The sequence below is a fragment of the Pleurodeles waltl genome, chromosome 3_1 (genome assembly GCF_031143425.1).
Source record: "Pleurodeles waltl isolate 20211129_DDA chromosome 3_1, aPleWal1.hap1.20221129, whole genome shotgun sequence".
Lineage (NCBI taxonomy): Eukaryota > Metazoa > Chordata > Amphibia > Caudata > Salamandridae > Pleurodeles > Pleurodeles waltl.
The window spans coordinates 1,978,577,914-1,978,594,762 of NC_090440.1; the positions used below are offsets into that span (position 1 = coordinate 1,978,577,914).

Below are 16,849 nucleotides of genomic sequence, written 5' to 3' on the forward strand. Positions count from 1 at the left end.
CACACCTCCTCGATGGAGCGATAACTGACTCCTATGGTGTTTATCTTGCTTTGTATGTCCACACAAATCTTCTTTTTTTGTGAGTCGGGGACACTCCTTGCAGCCTTCCCAAACAGGACCTCATTGTGTACGCAACACTCCTCAGTGAGGACCTCCAACTCTTTGTCTAAGAATTTGAGGTTTCTCTTCCTCCCTGCAGTGGTTACCTTCTTAGTTTGGCTTGCATTGGCTGCAGTTGCTCCTCTCAGCTGGGTGTGCCTCTGCTGTATGTCTTGGCTAGACTCCTCCCACTTCCATGGGGGATACTTTCTGGTTCTGAGGTCATCATCCAGCACCAGGAAGTGTGATTTCTCTTTGTTTCTACACCCGTTGGCTAATTGCGACTCAGTCGCAATTTGCGACTCAGTTACACACCCATGTGCAATTTAGGAAATCGCAATTTGCGATGCGACTCAGCACTGAATCACAAAATTGATTAGCGTTTTTTTGTTACATCCCGTTTTGCGAGTCAGAAATAGCAATTTGCATTGAATCTCTATTTCCGACTCACAAATTTTTATCTTTGTACATGTGGTCTGTAATTTCTTGCACCTAAATTATTAGGGGCTAGACCAATTCTACAATACCATTGGCAGCAGGTGACACAAAGGGATAACTCCACATCTCATCCCAACCCAATGACATTGTTAACACATAACCCTGAAAACCCAGATGACTCGCCGTGGGTAATTTGGGAAATTGGGGAATTTTATTGTTATGTTTCCGAGACATACTCTTTCTGGAAGTTAAGGAAAAGTATTAAAAAGTTATCCAATAGAGGAAGTATTTCACAAAACGTCTTTACTTATTTAACACAATTAGTTGATCTTCAAATGTAAAAAGGTGGAGTAATTAGATAAATATTCAAACAAATATAAGTAGATTAATAGAATTCATTTGTATACATCTCAAGATCTTTGCCTACGCTTTGAAATAGCTCCGAGTATTTTGTGAAAATAGATCTCCTAAGGGATCATTCTTGTCAATAATATGACAGTACATTGATGCCTTTTGTGGATATCTGGTTGGCCAGTAATTGTGTGACTATGTAGATTTAGGAATAGGCACACTGAATTATTTCACTAAGGAGATGTCAGGACACCACAAAGAAATGTTGTATATAATCATGAAGGTTCTAGCCATACTTATTTTCTCTGAGGCCACCCAGATGCAGATTATTGTTTATCCATGAGCTATTGGATCTTACGGGCCACATAGATTAATTTCTTACACATTTGTAGTTGTCTTCTAAAGCACTGGTTCACATTTGTTATGTTGAATGTGCTTATCATAGTATGCCATTTTCCCATTCAATTATTGGCCCCTTTCATGGCTTCATGGATCAAATTGATAGAGATTTTTCAGTTTTTAAGGCCTTTAATGAAGACAGATCAAGTTCATCTGGAGGGTTTGCATCTTGAATAAAGCAGGCACTGCTCTAGACCTCAGTGCGCCAATATTTACCAACTGCTACACTGCAAAGATAATATTTTTTGCTCACCCTACAGAGTATGCTTTGAATTCTTTAGACCAATACTTTATCAGCAACTAAAACTGGCATCCATCCAGTCTGACTGGGCACTTGCAGAGCGCCAGAATAATCGCCACTATCAACCTTACTGTTAAATATCAGCTACTGCCCCTTTTCAAATATCACACCATTGAAACTATTGAAGATTTCGATTTGAGGAATAATGATTGAGTTACACAGGTGAAACACAATCAATCAACATTATCGTCCACATTGGTGCTACCTAAATCACTGAATAAAGTTTTGCAAATATTTCATAAAAGTAGCTATCCTTAGAACCCCAGGGCAGATTCTGCATGAACATTGGTTTATCTTGCAAACTATATAATAGTTTTTTTATCAGTTCTCCCTCCATAATGTACACCAAGTTCCATTCTTTATCATCTGTGTTGCCAAGGTCACTCAGCTTGCTTTACCCTTGGTCTAGACTATCATTGCTGAAACCCTAACCATTCGTCCTTATTTAATGTATTCTGCATGAAGGAAAAAAACACTGTCTCAAAATTTGGAAGCATCCATGCCTTTTGCACCACCACAGTATTAACATGGCAAACTGGTGTTCAGTGGGGCATTGCGATAAAGACCAATGACAGGAGAAAGTGTGAACAGAAATATTTGGTTTTGATTAATAACTTAGTGCTGCCTAGAAATGAAATAGCATATCAAGATGAGGATATGAAAAAATTGTCACACATAAGAAAACAATCATATGGGAAATCCATGAAGACAACATAGTAGGTCAACAAAGTGTGATCATGGAATTTTCATACTTAACATTTTCAGAACATTCAGAGGAGACACCAGGTGAAATGTGGCATTATCTCCCATCTTTTCCTCGTCTTCCTTTCAAGACCAATGAGGCTCCTTGCCTCCCCTAAAAAACCTCCCTTCCCCTTTAAAAAGTCCCCCCACCCGACTCCTCCTGTTTTTTCTTGCCTAGCCTAATTAGACTTACCTTCTCTTTCTCCTCCACGGCTGGGCCTGGAGGGGCATCGTGTTGCCTCATGGCGGGTGGGGAGCTCCTCGTGGTGGAATCCCAGCTTGAGCTTCTTCCTGGAGGTGTGCTGGGCTGCCTTGCCGGATGCTGCTTCCGGGTCGGCTGACGGAGTCGGTCGGCTCTCTGGTGGTTGGGGCTGCGCTTCTGGATCTTTGCCTCACGTTGCTGGGCGTTTTTGCTGGTTGGTTTGTCTTCTCTCTCCCAGTAGGGCAGGTTGTTTTTCTTCATTTTGGTTGATTGGTGCTGGAGCTGTGCCTCATTTTTATTTGCTGATGGAGGGAGAGGGAGTTTCTCTCCCCTATTTAGCTAGCTGCTGTTTGGGGTGGAATTGGATATTTGGTCATGTCGGTGCAGGGACGTGGCAAGAGATGCTGGATTGTATCTTCCTCTTCCTCCTTGGAGGGGGAGGCTGTTGCGGTTCTTGTTCAGCTGCCTGGTGGGCACCAGGTTGCGATGGGGAATCCTGCCCCTCTCATGTCTAGGGAGGAGGTTCAGGACATGATTGAGGTGGCTGTGTCCAAAGCTCTTCAGGCTGGGGCGACCCCCCCTGGGTGTCCTTCTACCTCCTGGACCGCGGTGGTTACAGAGGGGTCCTCTTCCTCATAGGATGACTCTCCTTCTACGTCTTCTGGTAGGAAGTATGGCTCCAGGGAGGAGATGTGGGATGTTCTGGCTCATGTTCGTGACAATTTGGGCTTTCCTGTTTTTTGCCCTCCTGGGGCTGACTCCCACTTGTTTCCGCAGTATGTACTCCTCGTTTTGTCATGCCTTTCCAGGGCCCGGTTAAGGATATGGTTTTCCGTGAGTAGTAGGAGGTAGACAAAGCCCAGGTTCCTCGTTTTCTGCAGAAGTTATACTTGCTTGAGGGGGAGGAGGATTTACCTCCTTCCGTTAAGATGGATTATCAAGGGGATATTTTAGGCCCTAGAAGACGGTCTGCTGAGCCTCCAGGAGTTTGGTGGGCATGACAATGACAAACCTGATATAGCACCTACAATTGCTCCAGAATGTTACAGCTTGACTTGTTTTAGGCTTTTTTTCTTGTGCCACCATTTCACACCATCTTACTTACATTGATTGCCAGTGGCAAGGCAGTCTATTTTTAAAGCTTTTTGCTTGTGTCACAGAGCCATTCAAAGTCAGGGTCCACTCTGTCTTCAGGCTCTCTTCGGGTGGTATTCCATGTATAATGACCCTCTAGGCTTTCCATAATGCAGACATGCTGCAGAAATACTGAAGGGCTGTGGTGATGCACTACTGCTGCCACCACACGAGCAGACGCGTTCCAGTTTCAATGGCCTCTGGACCCTTGTTTAGAGCAATGTAAAAAGTGTGTAGTTAGGGGCATACCAATTTGCTAAAAGATCTACACTTACATAGCCAACACCCACATTGGAGCAGAAGTGGGTGCATGACTGTACTGCTATTTGATGGAGTTTGTTTTGACCAATGACTTTGTGTTTCACCACTGCGCATATTAGTTGCTCAATGTTCACCAGTAGCACATGGTATGTTTTGTTCAGTTTAGCCGCCTATGGGCTTTGACATTGCATTAGCCATTACATTCTGTATTCTGCCTATTGGCTTTGGCATGCTGTATCCAGTCTAGCCGCCTATTGGCTTTGACATTGCATGCCTATTGACTTTGACATGATGTATTCAGTTTAGCTGCCTATTGACTTTGACATGCTATTAGATATTCTGCCTATTGGCTTTGACATGATATTATATATTGCATTTTATATTCAGCTTAACTGCCTATTGGCTTTGACATGATATTATACATTACATTTTGTATTCAGCTCCGCTGCCTATTGGCTTTGACATGATATCATATATTACATTTTATATTCAGCTCAGCTGCCTATTGGCTTTGACATGATATCATATATTACATCTTGTATTCAGCTCAGCTGCCTATGGGCTTTGACATGATATTATACATTGCATTTTGTATTCAGCTTAGATGCCTATTGGCTTTGACATGACACTAGATAAGAGAGAGTACATGGGTGTTGTTTTCTCTTCGCTTGAGCTTGGGAACAGGAGTAGTCTTGGAGACCTGGCCAGTCTCCAAAAGGCTTGCTCAGTTTCCCAGGTCTGAGAGGAGGGGGCACACCTTTGTAACGAATGTAACAGGCTGCAGAGAGTGAGATTCGAATCTGCCGGACCTCGTGCTGGAGCTTGGCGCCAGCTGCCAGCATCCCGTGTGGGTAGATGAAACTCTTTCTCGCGGCTGACAGGGGTCATCAGCTTGCAGACCTTAGAAAGATGTAGCTGTAAATAGTTCCTACACGGTGAAGTATTTGTTTTGCTTTGCATTCAATATCTTATAAATATAACCTGCTGTGTATATTGCAAACTGATATATTTTGTTTGATTAACGCGGACTTGAAAGCTACTAATTCGTCATACATAAAATAACAATAAAAGTCTTCTTTGACCTCACAAGTGCATTTCTAGTGTGTTATGTTAGTGCTTAGAAACTAAATAAGAGGAAAGCACTACAATGACCTATGCACCATTTAATTTGTGAGTCTAGGTGTTGCCTCCTTTGCCTCCGTATATATCAATCTTACACCTTACAGAGTGCAGTCCGTAATACCCCAGTGAAATAGTATAAATCGGAGTTATCTCAAAAATGTATGAATGTTGTATGATTGTCTGAGTAGTACTTACTTTATATAAAATGTGCAGGGTCGGGTGGAATCCCTTGTGGATGATACCACCTGCTTCTACTCCAGCCACTTCGGCAAGCTACTTCCTTGTTAATTTCGAGACGTGGTATGCAGAAATGCATAGGCCTGGGACAAAGGAGCTTTGGTGAATCACAGAAAGCATGCACAATTACGCGATTGGACTCTTGTTTGAATGCCCCATTTTCGCTATAACTTGATATAGCTGCTTTACCACAATTTGAATTCAGTATGTGAGCCTAGATGTGTAATTCTCAAAAGATGTACATCAACATTCCATGACTAGGCTGACGAGATGCCATCTTCCTGTAGTGGTGGTATGCAGGATTTTGGAGGTGGAGAGCAAATTGAGCTATTCTTTGCTGCCCATCTTGAAATAGTATGGGCTCATGGAGAAATAAAATCATAAACTGTGCAGAAGTCAACAGAAAAAAAACGTTTGTGCGGGATTTCCCTTATTTTTGATGGCAAAAACAGCTTATTTCAATACAAGCGATAATGTTCCTACTGAGAGATCAGCTTGCTTGAGCCAAATAAGTTCACAGACACTAGAAAGGAAAATATAATTCACATGTATGAAAGAAACCAACAAAACACGGCAAACCAAAGGAAGTATGTGTGGTACAAAACGTAGTCTGTTGGCTTCATCCGTGGATTGTTAAACGTCAGAACGTCAGTGCACTAAAAGAAGTACAACCTCGCCATTTGACCTACAAGTACTTGCTTTCCACCCCAAAGCAGATAATGGGGTAATCACAGCTGCTCTATTCTCCCCGCCTGCCATGCACTGCTTTCATTAAGGCGTCAAAGTGAAAGTGGTCTATCAGTCAGCAAGTTGAAATTGCACTGCTCCAGGATTCGACTGTCTTAATGCAAAGCATATTTCAAATAGGTACTCTTCCCCGTCATATAGATCCAAATCAAGACGAGGTTTTTTTTTCGGATGGGCACGCGTGCCTTCGACTTGCGATGCCAACCTCAACTTTCTAGCTTTTTAGTGACCTCGAACACCGGCAGTTGGCCAATAGAGAAAGGGCCAGAACCCTACGTCACACGCGCCTGTACCGCCGCATTCCTTCCAGGAGACGACGCTGCTATAGCGCCAGCGGCCTGCGTACAGGACAGGAGTGCGCGCGGCCGCCGATGACAGCGGGGGTGCGCGCGTGCGCTAGACTGGAGCTCGGCGCAGCCCAGGCTCCCACAGCTGCAGCCCATGCCGGCCGGGGCTGGCGACGGAGGGCGGCGAACCCGGGACCAGCGGCGGCGCTTAGGGCAGGACCAGGCCAGTCTAGCGGTGAATTGGGGGCCGCGGCTAACTCTTGCTTCTGCTAGCAGGGGCGCCTGTTGAACCTCACTCCGGTGACTGGTGTGACCCCTCTGAAATACCCGCTGCCCCGGACTCCGTCCCTACCCCCCCCCAGGCCATGTCGGAGGCCGCTGCTACCGTGGCCCTTCTGGGGGAGAGCCTAGTGTCCGGAGGGGAGGCGCCGACGGAGGTGGACGTGCGCTCGCTCGCCTCGGCCCCCGGCGCTCTGCTCGGGCTCTTCTTCGGCTGCAGCCTGAGCGGGCCCTGCCGCCAGTTCAGCGCCAGCCTGGCTGACTTCTACGAGCGCTTCCGCCGCAGCAGAGGCCCCGGGCGCCTGGAGATCGTCTTCGTGTCTTCGGACCAGGACCACGAGCAGTGGAGAGAATTCACCAGGGACATGCCCTGGGTGTGCCTTCCGCACAAGGAGCGGCACCGCAAGGTGAGAGCATCCGGGGATGAGCTAGGGGTCCGGGGACAGAGACACGGGACGGGGGACCTTTCGTGCAGTGGGTGTACTCAGTGGCATCCCTCGGGCGTGCCCATCGCAGAAGGAGGGGGACTCCAAGCTGAGGAGACCCTAAGGGACAGATTCACTGTGGAAGGAGGGCACAAACTCTGGAGAACTTGATCCGGGACGTGCTTACTTTGTGTCTGCCCTACAAGGAGGGGCGCGGTAAATTTAGGGTAGAAGGAGAGCGAGCCGGGCTGAGTGGACAGTTTACAGGGGATTGTGATGACGCAAGTGTTCCAGGTAGAAGATAAAACGCTGAACATTGAGGGGGCAAGCATTGAGAAAGGAGATAAAGAGGTAGTAATATTCTAGGAAACGAGACCCAGATCTCAGGAGGGTGGGGTCAGAAGTGTCGCATTACACCTGCCCTACCGGTAACGACACAAGGCCAAAAACTGAGGGTCAGAGATAGGGTAACTGCCCGCGGTCTCCTGACAGGCGAGGATTGGCATCCAAAGTTTGCAGATGAGGGGAAGTTTCTAGGTATGACAGCCGTTCGTGGAGAGCAAAGTGATGTGCGCTGCTTAATACAGTCATTCTGGGATGTCGGTGTTCCTGGCCATTCAGTGAGCAGATTGTTTAAAAGAAGACCCTGGGAGGCGATAAACTACAGTACACAGCGAGCGTCTATTTGTATTCATTAAACAGTTTTAAATGACAATAAAATGCCAAAATAAACACAATAAGTAATATTAAGTAAAACAAATTAAAAGCAATAAGTGCATTACACTTCAAAATATATATTTTTTGTGAGAAAGTCTATTTCATTCGCACCAAAGGCCTCTGGAATTATGTATGCAGCAGAGGAGGACCGAATTCTGTGTCACGGTTGACCAAGTTATGCGGCAAGAAATATACAATTATGCGATTTAATGCTGTATGTTTTGTAATACTATTCGTAATTGTGTCTTTTTTTTTTATACTTGTTAACGCCGTCTTGGCAACGGTTTCCCCCAGTTGGTACCAGTTTAACACTCAACTATAATAATGAGCAACTAAAAGATGACCAGTCAGCCGTTCCTTACGGCCTTCCACTACGCACCAACACAATTTGCTGCAATTTTAGTAACCTTTAGAGCATTTCAGCTAGAAACATTTTGTGTTAAAGACTGCCGATTATGCAGTAAATGGTTGATTATGCAGCAAATCCATATTTGTGCAAAAAAAAATCCCAGCTGCAGTATAACATAATTCCAGTACACGTGGTCGTGTCCAATGATAATGGGGCATTATTGCTTTTGCATGCATTTCTAAGTTATATTTAGATCCCTAATATTCTGCCTTCGTTGAGGATCAGGACACTCACTACCTTGCTGGTGGTATTGTGAGAGGCCTACTTGAGGGCACGAAGAGGAAATGCTTTTCCAAAAGATGCTCAGCTAAGAGTCAGATGGAGGAAACGGCTTGGTGTGGTTTAGGACTCCAACTCTACATATGATATTCATAGCAGGACACACAGCGGATATCTCTCCCTTTAGTCGTCCACGTTATAAACATCTTTAATGATACCCTAAAATAGGTTGCAGTGTTAGTGAGGAATGCTTGGCATGCATGAATTTAAAGATTATAGTATTATGAGATTAGACAACTGATGTTTAAACCCAGGGGAAGTTGTGGGGCGGATTGCTCAGTAAATAATACATGTGTTATTGGAAGGAAAGCTATCGTTTTATGTGATTTTTTTTTTTTTTGGAAGAAGTTTTCAGTGGATGACTACTTAAGTAAAGAGACTGTTTATTGTACCGATAATGAGGGTCACTGTTGTGTTTCTTATCGGAGATCCTATGTATAACAGGTTACAACAGCTGTTTAGCACCAGATATAGGTATTTATTGTCTTCTTCATTTATAGCATGTAGTATTGTTGGATATCGCCCCATTTATTTTTCCTCAGTGGTTTACGTGGTTGTGTGATGCACTGAGAAATCTTGTGTTGTTAGTGCTGATGTTTTTAGTCGTGATGAGTCCGAGACAGGCTGCCTTTCTGTTGTTTAAACAGTCTAGGTTTATTAGATTCTCTTTCCTGGCCCCAGTGCCTTTTTTTAATTTTTTTATTTAACCATTCCTTCTTACTACGTCGCTTCCATTTCACTTTTATGTGTTCATCTCCCTGTTTACTTGAATGCCCTGAATATTTCCCTATACCGGTTCTTCCTTTTCTGACCACGTTTTGCTGTTCAGCCTTCGTAGATATCCCCTCTGCTTTTTCTTTCTGCCTTTCTCTTAATGTTTCTTCCCTCATCTCCTTCTTCCCACCTAGCATTGTTTATATTCTTCCCCCTACTTTTTTGTATCTCGTCCCCACCTTTACATGCTTTTTTTCCTCACCCTATCATTGGTTTTCCTCACCCTATCATTGGTTTTCCTCTTTCTCTCCTCAACAATTGTCCTTCCTGCTTTTTCTTAACCTTTGCTGGTGTCCTTCCTTTAATCTGAGATATGCCGGCATCCACAGCCTTTGCTGCTGTCTTTGTTTTTTCCCAGTCTTTGCCATCTCCTGCCCACCAAGTCTTTGCTGGCGTCCTTCCACCCCTCCACTTTATACTACACCCTCTGTTTTTTTTGCCATCTCATTCTTTTCCTTCATACACTTTCTGACTTCAACTCTATTTTCTCCAACATTTATCAGATTGAATCTGCCCCCGACCTTTCATTTACTTATATAAAAATCAACTTTTGCTTTTTTTCTCCTGCTTTCTTACTGCCTTAATTACAAGATTTCATCATGTGTTCTTCTCTTTCCTTGCAATCTTGTAAGATTTTTATTTCAGTAATCCATCAGTTCTGCAGGCGATCCTCTCTGCTGGTTTTGTGCTGTTCATCTAAGTGACAATGTGACTATGCAGAACGCTTATCTGAGATGATTTAGATTACATAGCATTGCATTTTAAGTCTGGTGTTAGACAAGATCTTTTAATTTTACTAAAATGATATGTATAATATAATATGCTTAAGGGGCTTTCAGCTAGCCATTTTCATCCATTGGTATGGTATGTCATTCACATGTTTCATCTCCCACTATAGCGTAGCGCAGTTGTCAGCCCTCTTCTGCCATTGGCTTACTTCACTAACAACTGAGTGACTGCATTCTGCCCTTTCACAAGGAGCATATGCACACACAGAGCGGTTACTTTCAGCGCTGGGAACTACTATGGCAACCTTTTGATTTTAGAGCAACTGTTGCTTGACGAGGGCACAATAGTTTCTCCAATAATAAAGTTGTGCAAAAACCATTACAATATAAGCATTGACTAAGGCAAAAGGTTGGCAGCCAACGCTAGACCTATAAGATTTGCCAATGCTTGTTTTAATATGAGAGTTTAATTTTGCTGTGATGTAAATCTGCCAAAGTGTATTTAGAGATGCTATGCAGTCTTTTTTTTTAATTTTTTTTATTTTATAGCTAACGGTTTGCATGAGAGAGATTTTTAGTATATTTTGGAAATTATGGCATATCATTTTTGTTTACATTTTATAGTTTCTTGTTAGCGTTCTTAGTGGTGTCACGATCTCGTATCTGTCCTTTCCCAGGCTTAACGACACGCAGGTACAGTGTTTAGCTTTGTGCTCGAGAACGTTTAAGCAAAGAGGCCTTAAAATTAATGTCTCACCATAGTGTATTGTGCTGTGCAGACCTAATGTTTATGAGAGGCATTCTGCCAAACGTCTGGTTAGGTTTAAAATGATTTTGCGCAGTGCAAAAAGTGTGAAAATGGAGGATTGCCTAGCATGATGGGAATATTATTATGTGTTGCAGAGCAAGAAAGTAGAATTATTGGGTGGCGGAAGAGAACGCTTCATAGTTAACAATCGCATACGATGGAACCCAAGCCTTACCTATCTCTCTGACACCCTTTCCACTCCCTTCCGATTATTGATGGATAGCTGAGAGTATCATACGCCTCAGACGCTGTTAGGGCAGTAGCATAATTTGTAGGTAAAGGACACAGGCAGGTGCCATCATCAAGCATCTCATTGTGATTGTAGCATACATGTTTGTCTACTTCCTTTACCCATTGATTATGGGAGAAGAATGTATTAAACAAATACCCAGGTTATCAATCTTTCCCATCTGTACGGCCATCTCCTTCGCTTATTAATGGCAAAGGAACTTCGGTCTACATATCCCAGATCTATGTAGGACAATCGACATTTGGTCTGAGCCCCCTTTATGTCACCTTGTATTTTTAATGAATGTTCTGAGAGGGACCAGATCTTCTCAAATTTAGCCATTTTGTCAGACACTAAAGTCGACAGTTTTTCCATGGCATAAATATATCAGAGCTTGGGCCACCACATATTCCTCGTGGCTGCTGTTGTCAAACGAACTACCAGTTAAGTGTGTGAGAAGTTTGCCCATGTAAATGGTTAGCCATCCACTCCGCCTCTTCGCACGTGACCGCCAAAACAGCATTGAAATGTTTCCAGGTAGGTTAATGGCGCTTATCAGTCAAATTTGCTCAAGCATCCCCAACAATAAAACCCCCACCATTATTACCCCTTTTTTAAGCATTGCCGCTCGTTCCTTAAGAAGTAACTCCCGCCCCTCGAGGCACAGCTTGCATCTATTACAGCTCAACAACGCAGCCACTTCCTCTGCTACTTTCATGTGAGCTGGCTTCCTCGCCGACCTCAGATCAGATCTCAGCTGTCCTTTTGGAAGGAAAGCTGCCTATCGAAAAATAACTTTGTTTACTTTGTGGGCGTGGCGAGCTGCGGGATTTCCAAAACCCCGTTTTAGGGTTTGATGTGAATGAAACACGCTTGCCTGATGTTTAAGTCAAAATATTGTTTTGCAAATAGAAACGATCCAAATTTGTCACCACGGCGATGTCAGTTCTGCCTGCCAAGATTGTAATCTGCATCTTGCAGAACAAAGGGCCACCACTGAACTTTTAGTATTAGAAATCTTCAGAAAATACATACAGTTGCTTTGCTTGAGCTATTTTGGATAAACTCCTAACATTTGGTTCTTCCTGTATGTCTGTGTTAGTTCCTAAGCCCGTGTTAGTCCCGATGTAAGTTATGTCTTGTTGGATGTTTACTTTGGGGTTAGTGGAGTAAGCTCTGTGTAAATCGTGGTGTTTGGGTTTGTCATTCTTTTGTACATCACTTTACAGCCAATTATGTGGGAAGCCAGGCAGTAGCGAGATCTAGTTTTGATTCGAAGTTAGTTTATTTTCTTTCTTTACATGTCGCATTCTCTTGGGCGAGTCGCTTACATTTCCGTTTTCCACGATTTCAGAATTGAAACTGCGAGTTGAAAAAATGATGGCAATCAAACTAGTTCAGCATTAATGCAGTCTCAATTAAATGCCATTTTAGCAGAACTTTGTATGTCCCCTGCGTCACATGACAGTCACTAAGAAGGGGCAATATACACACCTATTAAGCCGTTTTCTTCATTGCCATGGCTCAGTTTTTTTTAATGCAAAACGGGACTACAGACAGGAACCACCGGGTGGGTTCTTTCGTATTCGCAGGTGGTAAACGGCGTGTAAAATGTGAGCTCCACTACGTGGTGTCTCTACTAGGAGTACTTGCACATCATTTCGGCATAACTCGAATAATGTGTGCTTGAAAACGGTAATCATTTGCAACGTGAAGGTGGGTAAATGCTGTATGGTGCCAGAAAGCACCATGGAATTAACTTCAAACAAATATGTCAAACCTTTTTTAATAGATTTTACTCGTTCTGTTTGGAAACATGATTCTGGTAAGTACAAAAAAGGATATTCACTTCACCGATCTTGTGGCATGAAATGAAGCTTATGTGTATATGTGCTATCCTTCAGTTTGTCAGTCTGTTTTACCTTTCGGTGCAATCCAGTTTAAGAATATTATGCGCTCATGGCATTGGAAAGACCCTAAATTGGGTGTACTCTTAATAAGCCAGTCAGAATTCCAAAGAATCAATATCTTTAGTTTTTGCCTTTACTAATTGTAATAATGTGCACCAGTGAGAATGATAAAGTAACTCAGTAGGTCGTGGTGAGGGCTCTATGGTCTGGGCACTCTTGAAGATGGTCACTCTACCGTTTAAAGTCTTCACAAGTCCAATCAGTCTCAAAAGACGGAGATAAAGATAATCACAATATGATCCCAAGTAAAGACATGGAAACGAATCAATAGAGCTTTCAGACTCTAGACGTAAACAGTCTGAGAGGCCGTTCTTAGAGAATAAGGGAAGGAACATAGAGTGAAAGCTGATTGATAAGCTTAGGGTGAAAACCATTACCAAGTGCTCTACACTTGTAATTCTTTTTTAGAGACTGACATTATCTTTGCACCCCACAGTAACTAGACTAGCAGAGGAACAAGCCACGGAGAAGGAAGGAAGAGATGATTAAAGACATCGAGCAATTTAATAGCAAAGGCCTTTGGTCCAGATGGCTTCACACCTGGTTTGTATGAAATGTTTGCAGGCCCCTTAACCCCTACTTTAACACATATGTTAATTTAATATTATCTAGGGGCGACACTCTGTATGACCAAGCCAGTGTTTTCAGTTAGTCCAAAACCACAAAAGTGTCTTATGCAGTATAGGACTTCTTGAACCAATCTCCATAATAAACATAAATGTGAAACTCTTTGCTAGATCACTTGCACCCACACTTTGGCTCTAATCCAGTTCTTTTGTGCCTCTGTTAAAATTAGATTTTGTAAGGGACAAGCAAGGGAGCAGCTGTGAAAAATGTTGAGCGTGCAGGGAAGACTTATTAAGTATTGACATTGAAAAGGCACTTGACTGGGTTGATTGGGGTGTCTTGGATAAAACATTAACATATGTGGATATTGAAGAGACCTTTAGAAAGTGTCTGATGGTGGAACTGCAAGCCACTGTAGCAATGGTTATAGTGAATTAAGTTTATCCAGACCAGTCTGCCAATGTGTGGAGGGAATAGACAGCACAGCCTCCTCCACTCGCTGCCACCTTTTGTACCTTAAAGCCACTAGCGCAACTCATACATGTTAACCTGTCTAATCAAGGTATTAAAATAGGGTGATAATTCAAGGCAACTGTTTACACAGACAATATAATCATACCCGTGGCAAATCAGTTTGTCTCCCTTTGAGGTGCAGTGTGTGCAGCTAAACACCAAATTAGTGTTAAGCACTTAAAATTCTTAACCATGCGGGCAGGGAACACTAAAAAGAAGTTTCACCCTGGCTTAGGAGAAAGGGATGGAATGGCTAATATCTTTAAAGGAAAGGTCAGACTTTTTCATGCTGTGAAACAAAACACTACTATGTAGCAGGGGAAAAACATAATCCAAATATTTGTATCATACTTCATGTCTTTAGAAGATGCTTGGAACTACCAAAACGGGGCATTATGCTGGGAATATTTGAGAGCATGCTCAACACTTATCTAGTGTACTCTCCAAAGTCATTATTCCAGGCCACCCTGTTTGTCGCTCAGCATACCAACCCCATGCATATTCATAGCACACCTCGTGCTTGCTCAGTCGCTGGAAATAAGTCACATGGGCTGGATAGTGGTGCCCGCACAGGAAGCCTAACTTCACCCTGTGTGGTACTTTATTGCTTAACATTAAAGGCAGACTACCTGTGAGGAATTTTGAATTGCCCTGTGGGACCATTACTAAATTATATAGCTAAATAACTCAGAGGGCTCTTTTGCCCAAGATATTTGAACTCATTAAAAATGATGTTGTTCGAGAAAAATCAATTAGCCATTAGGGAGAGTCATACAGACATAGTTAATTGAAGGTGTTATCTGAAGAGAGAAGAAACCACACTCCGTCTACGCATGTCCTCATATATATGTTCATGATGCATTGACACATGTTCCTTTTGTGTCTCTGCTTTGTGAACGGGAAGGTTCTGGGGCTGACTGGACTGGGTGCAGAAGTTATTTGCATTGTTTTCATTTTTAACTGTGAATGAACCCATGTAATTCTGATGACCCTGGTGCAGCTGATATGTGTGGTTATTTAACGAGTTATTTGTTATACAGTTCCTCCTTGACCGAAGAGCAGGTTCAAGTTGCTTTAAATTATAGACAAGATGCCAACATTGCCGGTGTGTTGCTTTAATTGTTGACACCAGTTTTGCTTAATATACTACCTTGCAGCATGGCTGAAAGTTTAAATAAAAAAAGGCAGTCTGACGTGGTGAATGCTGGCTTCATCATAGCACTTAAAAAAACATTGACAAAGTCAATTAACGGAGCTATGTGGCATTGTCAGTCTTTTCTACTACGTTGTACAGCAGGACGGGTGCTGGGTGTGTAGCATGGGGTAGGAGCAAAGCTCTGTCCCTGTCTGGGAGAGTGCGGGCAAGGTATGTCCGGACTCTCCCAGGCAGGGAACAGCAATGTTCTGGGGACTAGGGTCCCCAGGACACTGTTGTCATGCTTCAGGTGATAGATAACCTGGAGTCTCACTGAGGCTTGGGAAATGTGGGCTGCAGGACTCCCTCACCCCCTTTCACATTATTCGACCCAGGGTGATGGGGTCCTCGGGACGTCGGTGAGACTCAGGTAGAGGGGACGCACAACCCCTCCCCTTATTAAATGATTTAGCCCCAGGAGGCGGAGCCCTCAAGGGTTGTGGAGGAGGGCACGCACCTGCCACCTCTGTTAAACTAACTTCAAAGATTCCCCCGAACCCCCCTCCCCCACACTCTAGTCCCCCATCCGGACCCACTGTTACTTTTTGTTCTGTGGTTCCTCTGCGTATTTGTGGCAACATTTCAAAAAAGTATGTTTTTGGTCCCAGAGGGACCCTCCCTCACCAGCCATAGGGGTGAGGGTAGCCCTACGATTCCTATATATAATTTGAAGGCTCCGGCCGAAACGCATTGGCTATATGTTCCCCATGCACTTTGGTGCTGGTTTTCAATATCCATCTCTCTATAATTTGTCACCTTCTCAGCATAGGGGACTAATTCCCAGAGTCCTAAGAGGGCTGCCTCCACATCTTTGTTGATGTGGTGACTGCCAATCAGATCAGATCTTTAGGTTTGTTGGATCTACGGTTCCTCTGCTGCTTGATAAATACAAATATTTTGACCCTTAATTTCTCCAAGACTACTGAATAAATTCATGCCAAGTAAAAAAAATCACACCTTCTGGACCAAGTTCTAGCTTTCTGCCAAATTTGGTGTAATTCCGTTCATTCGTTTCAGCTGTAGATGTGTCTAATATTTCCAGTGGAAGAATGAACAGGGAGACTGCATTATGGCCTCCCTCCTGTTTTCTTGGCCCCCACTTGACGGATAACACCGAAACGTTCCAAGAAGGAGCTGAGGTGGAAAAACATTTTCTTTGGAACATTTTGTTAAGATTTGTAAAACCATGCCAAAGTTCTAAGCAAACAAAAACATGCTTTTATGATAGAACTGTGGTCCTAACTGCGATTGTGCTCCAGGGGGTGGGTGGATGGAGATATGTGCTAAAAGATGTTTTGGTTTTGAGGTAGTAGTTACACAAGCAAGTGGCTGGATGCTTCTTTGTTAACGATGAAACCAACATACAGAGAGATCTACGTATTTTATTATAAAGGAAGGTTTCCAGTGGATTTCCACCCTCCTGCCAGAGAGCGGAATCCTCCGGACACCTTTGTAAAGTTCCCCCTGCAAGAACTGGTCACCTAGTCATGACTTTTCTATCTTTACCAGTTGCTGTTACTCTCTGAGCTTATTAGTGAGAAGGAGCTTGCAATTTATCTAGAAGGGAGATCAGAGAAGGCTAGCAATCCCTATGGCAGTGTGGCTGCCACTTTTTGTGAGCTGTTTACCTGCCC

At 43.4% G+C, this 16,849-nt stretch overlaps 1 protein-coding gene across 1 annotated transcript in view; it reads left to right on the forward strand.

The window, feature by feature from the left end:
• The first annotated feature begins 6,428 nt into the window (after positions 1–6,428).
• The window catches only part of NXN (nucleoredoxin), a 325,735-nt gene continuing 315,314 nt past the window's right edge, over positions 6,429–16,849 (forward strand). Inside the window, exon 1 of the mRNA XM_069226372.1 lies at positions 6,429–7,008. Within this exon, the coding sequence (XP_069082473.1) occupies positions 6,688–7,008 (321 nt within the window). The 5' untranslated portion in view covers positions 6,429–6,687. The remainder of the gene's footprint in view (positions 7,009–16,849) is intronic.